At 37.3% G+C, this 9,333-nt stretch overlaps 1 protein-coding gene across 1 annotated transcript in view; it reads right to left on the reverse strand.

Moving 5' to 3' along the window:
- Positions 1 to 4,346: 4,346 nt before the first annotated feature.
- The window catches only part of Asxl3 (ASXL transcriptional regulator 3), a 134,887-nt gene continuing 129,900 nt past the window's right edge, over positions 4,347 to 9,333 (reverse strand). Inside the window, exon 14 of the mRNA XM_033757482.1 lies at positions 4,347 to 9,319. Coding sequence (XP_033613373.1) covers positions 8,653 to 9,319 — 667 coding nt within the window. The 3' untranslated portion in view covers positions 4,347 to 8,652. The remainder of the gene's footprint in view (positions 9,320 to 9,333) is intronic.

Below are 9,333 nucleotides of genomic sequence, written 5' to 3' on the forward strand. Positions count from 1 at the left end.
TTTCAAAGAAAATCTTTCTAAAACTTACATCTCTCTGTACCCCACTTCCCTGCCAATCCACTCAAGCTGTTCTGGGAAAGAAGAGATACTGAAAAGATACATTTGAATGGGATTTTCTCAGAAAATGCCTTTGTTCTAATGAAGATGAGTCATGGTACAAATGTGATGAAAGGCCACTAGAGAAATGCTTGATAACTTCATTTGTCTTGAAGAATCTAGTTAGGAAAATTTAATATTCTCTATAATATAGCATATAGTGTAGAAGTGGAGATCTGAAAAATGCTTTCTCTTTGAATGTTGAATGGATGCGGGCACCAAAACTTCCATGCACTTTAAAATCCCCTTGCAAGTATTGAGGGTCGAATCATCAGCTCCTTTCATAGTGAAGTGATAATTTTTTCCTCAGTAGATGAGAACTTGAGTATCTTTCAGAGATAGGAGGAAAGAATAATTTCTGAGTATAATTGTGTAAATAAACTTCTTAGTTTCACAGTATCTTTAAATATTTACTGAAATGCTTAAAACTCATGTTACCAGATGGTTTTAAGAGGAATATTTATAAGTAACAGGTGATAAAAGATGGCTTTGTCTTGGGAAGTCAGTGAATCAGTAGCTGAGGAGGAATTTGAATGGGCCCTATCTGTGCTCTCTTAGCTGTGGCCTGAGAGCTCGCTGCTCAATACAGACCACGGGGTGCTGGGAACCAGGCGTTTCTGTGCAGAAACAGCCCCCACTCGCATCCCTGATCACCAGTGTGGAAGTGATAAGAGTAGGAGGATTCACTTCCACAGGAAAGTTTTACTTGGGAAAATATTGCTACAGGTAAAGTTTATTTCTTATAGTATACATCCTGGTGCTATCCATTGGCTGCATTTTCCCCTAGTGATCAGAATGTTTCCTTTCTGTGATTACTAGCAGACTGGGAAGCTTATATTTCTTAATGATAAGACATTTATACCAGATGAGATATTTACAAGGTTCCAAACTTCAATCCAAGCTTGAAACTTGCATGTGCAAGATAAGCTCTGTTTTTCTAATTTGAACCCTGAATAATATGAATAGAAGCAAGATCTTTTTCTTTACAACATTTTCAATATCTCATAATATCTCATTGCAATTTATCAGAGTATTGTTATTTATGCTATAGTCTGTAATATTACTTGATTTTTAAATATAGAAATACTTATTACATTGATCTTCAAAAAGTATTAATATATCTATGACCACCATGGACAGCAGGAGCCACATATATTATTTTAATATGCTGTTAACTTTTACAATCAAATTTTAATTTTTGCAGTGCTGGGGATTGAACCCAAGCCCTCTGCATGCCAGGCAAGCATCTGTATCCCTAAGCTGCACCACCTACCACATAGAATATTAAAAAAACAAAACAAAACAAAGCTGTTCTAAATTACTGGCTAAAAGAATAAGGGGTACCCAGCCATCCCTCTGCTGGGTATCCTTCCAAGAGAACTAAAAGAATCATATCACAGAGAAGTATGTGCACCCATGTTTATAGCAGCACAGTTTGTAATAGCTAAAACTTGGAAACAACCTATTTGCCCATCCGTTGGAAACTGGATAAAGAAGTTGTGGTTTTTCTATAAAATGGAATATTACTCAGCCATAAAGAGCGAGAGAATAGATTCATTCATAGGAAAATGGATACATATTGAAGATATACTCCTAAGTGAAATAAATAAGTCACACATGTGTAAATACCAAATAGTTTCCCTGGTGTGAATATTCTGCAACAATGCATAAGATTCTAATAAGATTACTGACATTTAGAAATTTGAAGAAAAGAGCTAAAGGTGTAGGGAAGGTGTGATGCGTAGGGGAAGAACAAAAAGGGAAAAGAAAAAAATGTGAGATAATGAAAAGATGAAAATAAAGTGTTTGTAGATGGGGAGGGGAGGAGGGGGTGAAGGGAGGGCAGAGGTAAGGGGAAAAAATGAGAATCAAGACTTGTCATGTAGAGGTACAAGATCCCAACAATGAATGTAACTGTACTGTATCCCTAAAATGTACCAATAAACTCAATAAAATTAAAAAAAAAAGAATAAGGGGTATTAGTGGATTCAACTTAGAACTGGAATGGACCCCACTCACACTCCAAGCCTTTCAATTCCACACTTTGAAATTTCAACTGTTTATTTCTAGATAATTAGAGGCACACAATTGTTGCAGCATTTATACAGGAAGAAGATATCCGGAAGAAAAACATATGTTTCCTACAGTTATTTAGGCCAAGCACACTTTTCTAGATCTGAAAGATGCCATCACATCCCAAATTGGATACTGAGAAACCAAACAGATAAAAAAATAGAACCTGAGGCTGCACTCCTCCACATTCCTTGTATTCTCTGGTCCTTACAGAATGAGAATTCTGCATGCAATGTTTTCCTGAAGAAATAAAACCATAATTTGAAACTAGAGATATGTTTCCCATTTACAAGCTTATGATAAAAGCAATAAAGACTTTTGTGATGAGCCCACAGGAAGTGACATAGACTTTATATGACTTTCAACTATGTGCAACCCTTTCAGGCACCTGAAGTTCACACCCAGATGAGGAGGAGCATCCACTGATATTTACGAGAGCACCCACTGGCCTGTCTGGAAAAAGCAAAAAGGGCTACAAAAACTCCTACATTTCTCACTGGGTGGCAGTTCATTCTGAGCCACTTGTAAGTGCTTTCCTTAAAAAATTAGATTATAGGCGGTAATTTTTCTTAAGTATTGTAAAATAAACTTTTTCATAAACACTAGATGTCATATAAAGGTACAAGATCCCAATGATGACTGTAACAGTATTGTATATCTAAAGTGTACCAATAAACTTAATTAAGATAAAAAACAAATGTAATGAACGTCTCAAATGCATATCGCCACCACAGATAAAAGTAGACTTGGAGTTTTTCATTCACAAACATATTCAGTTGGTTTGCACTGTTTGTAGCAATAGGGTTATATCTTTTGATTTGTCAGACGTTGGTTAGGATTAGTCAAAAGCTCACAAAATTGCTAAATATATCTAATATCAGCTTTATTGTAGTTTGGCATCACAATATAGCTGTAAAATTTAAAAGCTATTATTGGAAATAAGATTAAATATTATTTTATAAATAATCTTCCCCTAAGTAGTAAGAGTATAGTAATTTATTATATTGGCAACTTGGAAAAGGGTTTCTGCAGAGAACACGACTAGTTTCACTGGTCACTGTAGAAGTCTAGATTTGCTGTGGCATTTGATTAGTCCAAATTTTCACTTTTGTGTATCACTATGGGTAATTGCATATGTTCTGCAGTTAAAATATCATGTCCAAATGACCTAGGACTAAATATGATGCCTGTGGAGCAATAAAAATTTAAAGAAAATAAAAGTAATTCTAAATAGAATTAATATATGGTAAGTGAATAGGAAAACAGTAGCACAAAAAAACCCCATAATCATTGTAGTGAAAATAATTTAATGAAACTTAAAAATATCCATCCTCTAGCAATTTTTCTGGGTAAGTTGGGATTTCAATATTTTATCATTTTGCTTGTTGCAGGAAAAGGCATGTTTCGGTTCCCCCCCCGCCCCCCCCCGCCTTCAAAAGTAAACATGCTCTTTCGCCATCTGGTGGCTAAAAGAAATATTGCCAATGTAGATGAAAAGAGCTGAACAGCCAATTATGTTGAATTTTTTTTATTCGTCTTCTGAAAAAGATATGCATATTTATCTAACCTATGTAAATATAACTCAGGCAATTTTGTTCTAATGGTTCATGTCATTTTATTCAAATAACTCTAGCTATAATATTTAATGTAGGATAAAAAATATTAACCAGAACAATTCTTTTAAAGGATCATTTTCTGTCCTATTCATTTTGAAAGGCAAATTAAATAGGGCAGTAACAATTTGTTTGACCTGAATGCTTTTTGATATAAAGAATTAAGATCTTTATGAAAGCCAAGAGGTTCAAAATATAATTTTAAATAAGAGTAACAGAAGCCATTAATTTCAGGTTTTAGTTTTTACTGTTTCGACAATAGTTATAACCATATAATGAGAATTCACCATACCAAAAATAAGAGTACATAATCTAACAGTATATGGTTCATTTTCTTTTTCTTACTAAGATGTTCAATGAATTCATACACCTTACATATATATAAACTACTTCATTTCATTACTAAATTAAAAATGACAATTTGATTTCATTTTAATTTCTTTATTTTTTCCAGAATATTTTAATATTGTAACCCAAATTGCTACTTTGAGAAAGGGAAAAAAAACAGAGAAACATGAGGAGATAAACATTTAATTTCATTTAACTTATGGTATTGTGAGCAGTCACTTTTGTAGGCAACACTTTTTTTCTTTGTAGAAAAGAAGAAATTGAAAAAAAAACAAAACAGCACCATTAAAGAATATATGATCCCTGAATTCTAAACAAAGCACTGTCTAAAAAAATTTTTTTAAATGCTTGTTGCACGCAGTCACATTTAGTCAGGTATCAAAGCAAGCATAACAGTATTAATTTGTAGCAGTCTGAGTGAATCAACTGCTCCCCCTTCTGAGGATTTTACACACCTTTCAGAGTTTTTCCTGTGGGAATAATATATTCTTTGGTAGAGGACTGAAGGAGGGTTTTACTTTTCTGTATGCTGATACAAAACGTCTATGTATGTTCAGGGCCTCTGCCCTCACTCTTGTTTGCCATGCATGCTATGTTTGGGTTGATTTCACATTTCGCTGTTACACTGTAGGAGTAATTCTGCCTTTAAAAAAAAAGGCATTAAATGGCTAATGTCAAACAGATGTAAACATTCAGAATACTGACCCAAAAGAAAAAAAACACAAACAAACACTTTAAAACAACAACAACAACTGTACTGAAAGTATGAATCAGATTAGGTTTCCATGAAGTTGGGGGAAAATACAGCAGTACAAGAAAATTATGGCAACCAAGTAAAGCACTTTCTTCGAAACATTCATGAACAGTACAAATACAACAAAGTTTTCTAGTCTAAATTATTCTGCAACTATCAAATATAGTACAAAGCAATATAGTATGTGCTATAAAAAAGCAGCTCCTTTAAATTATATTAAAAATGCTTTTTGTTTGCTTTACAGTGACAAAGCATGATGACTGAAGACAACAGGATTTTTATATTCAGTAACATTTTGGCTACACAGGCCCCTGACAGTCTGCTGAGTTCCTGTTCTAGGACTCTTCACATTGTTCTCTGGGAACACGGCTGGACAGCGAGGCTGAGCTCTGCACGGTCAGCGGAGGTCACTCCCCCAGGTGGCCACTGCCGTGCTGGGCTGCAGCACCATAGAGACCCCTCAACTGGGCTTCAGCTGCTAAAACCTGGGACTTCACCATACCCCTGAGAAGCCCAGGAAACCAGAGGCCACAACAACTTTCTTTTCTGAAATTGTGCGAGTGCTTGCAAAGTAAATGGGGCTGCAGCAACTTGGATTTTGACTGTCAATTGCATTATAAAGCACCATGCCACCAGCTCCTCTCTGTACGTTTATTTTGAACTGAGTAAGAATATCCAAGGTCCAGAAGTCAATTACACATCCTATATCTCATCCCAGAAACACACACCATCACAAAATCTTTATAGCAACCAGGCTCAACCTTATAGGTTTGTTTTCAAGTTTTTCTTCAAACTAGATCTTAACAGGGAATATATATAACTATGGTGCTCAATTCACCAAAACTTCTGCTATCCTCACTTTGGGGAAGGAAAAATATTTTCATTTTGAAAATGAATTTGCATCAGAATTCTCTTATTAACATGCCCATTAACTACCTAAATGTCTTTATACACCTCAGGCATATGCATATCATACAGGAGGGGGATTAGGGAATAATAGCAGTTTTCTTCCTTACCCTGCTCCAAAAGTGCTGCTTAGGGAAATACATCCTTTGTGATTTAAAGAAAAATATGTTAAATGTGCAAGTCCTATTCCTGATAGGGATATAATAGTGTCCAATAATCAGGATAATGCACACACTGAAATTTGCACATTACACCACAATAACCAAGTAGGAAATTACATACTCTATTTGTACATAGGCAGACACATGTAGAAATTAGGAAACTAAGAACCTACTTACCTAATTCAAATATACTGGCTCTTGTATATATAAAATGGAGACTTATAACATAACTCACTCACATTTTACTTCTGAATTTTTTTTCTCTCATTATTTTCAGCTCAAAGATATTAATTTTTTCAGTGATAGGAACCATATGAGAACACTAGAAATTTGAACTGGGGTGAAAAGAGCAGGGGCACAGAAAAGTTATGCTCTTTGGACCTGGGCAATAGAATCCATGCACTACCAACCACTGATTCTCCAAACCTGTTATGTGAAAAAATTCAAACATATAGAAGGACACTTTACGTATTCCCAATAAGAAACTTGCAGGCAATATTCAACAGTGACGGAGCTGACAATGAGCTCGGGATCATGTCAACCTCAATTGTACCTCACATAGAGTGCAAAGGTTTTGTAGGCTGGAGTTTCTTTCAGAACGTGTCAGTTACTGATGTAGTTTTCAATCTGCTGGTGTAGACAGTATCTGACATTGTATAGCAGTGACTCAATTTGGAAGAAGTTGACATGCAACTGTTTATATTACAGGGGTGGCCCCGCTGTGAGGCTAAGAGCATGATCTTCGAGATCAAGATGATATCAGAGTCAAGCAGACCATAAAGACATCACTGATAAGGACACCATCCAAATGCAACCTGGTGTGCAGTTGGATCCGCTGGCACTTACACTGCATTCCTTGGGAAGAGCTGGTTAAGTGTGTTGCTAACTTTCTCATTTGTTAATTTGAATGCAAAAAAGCAGAAGTAACATTACTGAAGCACCACCAAATCACGGCCACAGGGTAAGTCTTTCTTTGCTGTTAAGATACACTACCTTTCACTATCAACAACTTGTTATTAAAAATGACATCACTGTCACCTAAAGAAATCTGGCAACATCACAACAATATGAAAGAAAAAATACCATAGTAGATCATCAGTTAAAAATTGCAAGCGTTGTTTCTTTCACGAATGTAATTTCTGCTCGTTCCAGTTAATTTTTAAGACATGTTATCAGGGAATGTCAAAAAGTTTACATTGATTCAAGTGTCGCATGTGAAAGTGTCTGTCATTCTTACCCTGGATAGAGATGATACTCCCCCATCTTTTTTGTTTTTAATTCTACAGCCATAATCAATCAACCGGTTAATGGCACTCCATGTTTTGTGCTCTGTAATCTGAAGTTAAATGGGTGTGGTTTTTGCTTTCTTTTACCTTCTCACAATATTTCTGTGCTTTTGAACTTGCTTTTGGGAACAGAGACTCCTGAACTACAGCCGTTCTCCAGGATGAGGGTGGCCAGAACATAGGGAATGTAGCTCAAATACTTGACACTCAAACCACACTGGATAAACACTGATGATAATTTTAAGATGCAGTATCCCTTTTCTGAGAGCAGTACCACTCCCCCATCTTTAAAGAGAGGGGGGGCAAAGCAAAACATGCAATAGTAGAGCATTTAAAAAAATAAGGGCTAGAATCATGGACAATCACAAGGAAAAGGATGTTCTGAAAAGCATTACACTTCAGCCTTCTGTAGTCCCTTTTATCAACGTCACTTGTAAAACGAGATGGCCAACTTTTGCATAGGTGGAGGCCACAAGCGGTGGTGTCATTAATAAGGGTTACTATTATTTCTCCTGAATAGTTATTGAATTAATGAATAGAATGACTAATATTTACATTATTAAACCTTTATGCATGCATATACAGCATTTTGTTTGCCTTCAATTACAGGGCATTTTTCTTTCATACTGGCTCTTAAATGCCACACATGAAGCTCTAAAATCCTCTGGGCCTTCAGCTCTCTGTTGGCCAATGGATCATACACTGCCAGGTGTCCATGGGCTTGATCCAGGCTACTGGACCCGAGGCCCATTCTGCAGTTTTAGGTGCGGGACACATATCACGATAATCTGTGTACAAAATCCAAGGCAGATCCAGATTTTCTGCCATAGTCTTTGAGAAAGAATAAGAAGGGAGGAAAGAGAACCGGGACAGTGGATTCATTAATGGCATATCTCCTTTAATGTATCTTCTGTGATATGAGTAAACACAGGAATCAGATTCCTTATTCCAAATACAACTAGTCATTTTGGAAAAGGTGGGTCTAGAAAAGTCATGTATAGAGACATCTGCTGTAATCACTAATCTATAGCAAAAGGCATGACCAACTGAACTCACTATTATCATTCTCTTTCTACAGTTGCATTTGTGGTGATTCAGCAATTAAAAATGTCATTTTCCTATCTACACCTGGCTTAAAAGGGAGGGGGCGCGGGGCAGTGACCTGTATACACAGACCGAAACACTTCAGAGCTGGGAATGGCAACTAAACATGTGAAAGACACCGCTGAGCCATTCAGTAGGGAAGCATCCGCTACTTTATGAGAAATGCAAGAAAATAATAATCCTATAGAGAAAAGAATCTGTTCCAGAGCAAAATAAGTTAGCACATAAGCTACTGCATTATTCAATTTGCTGTTGCTGATGCTGTTTGGCTTTTCCAGGTTGAAAGGGATACTGCATCTTTCACTGTGCTCTTATCGCACCACCAGGCAGGCTACACAGAGTTTGGAAGGACCTATGCAGTCGTCGTGGCAGAAGGCCCCACAGCCTTTGCACACAATCATGGCTTTCAGCCGGCAAGAGCATTTCAGTTCCAACTCATCCGCATTGCTGCTGTCGGCAAAGTTCTGAACAGGCATCTGAGCGCTCTGACCGGGCAGGCCTGTGGCAGGACTAGAACCACTTCCCAAAATCCCAATGGACTTTTCTATTGCAGACGCTGCTCTTTTGAAGCTCGTGCTACCGAAGTGTATTGTTGGATAATTTCCGCAGAGCTGCTGTTGTTGCTGCACCTGCATTTTCTGAGCAGCTAACTGAGCAAAAGGCTTCTGCGGCTCAGAAAGCAGATAGGAAGAGAAATCTGCATTTTTTAGCGCAAATGCTTTTAACTGTTCTTTCATTTCATTCTGGTCATAGGAAACTTGTTTCATGCCCAGTTCGCAGCTGCTGCTTAAACCTTCCTCAAAAGAAAGAGGTTCCGATTTTATATTGCTACATATGCCCGTGGACTGTGGCCAACTAAGTCTCTTAGTGGTTTCCATGGTAACTGGCGGTTGCTTTTGATCGGATGGGACGTCTGCACTGGGGAGAGGTGGAGGTAGTGGAGGTGGAGGTGGCGGTGGTGGTGGAGGAGGTGGGGGCAAGGCCAAGGGTGG

The sequence above is a fragment of the Fukomys damarensis genome, unplaced genomic scaffold (assembly GCF_012274545.1).
Source record: "Fukomys damarensis isolate Sample0158 unplaced genomic scaffold, DMR_v1.0_HiC HiC_scaffold_30, whole genome shotgun sequence".
Classification (NCBI taxonomy): Eukaryota; Metazoa; Chordata; class Mammalia; order Rodentia; family Bathyergidae; genus Fukomys; species Fukomys damarensis.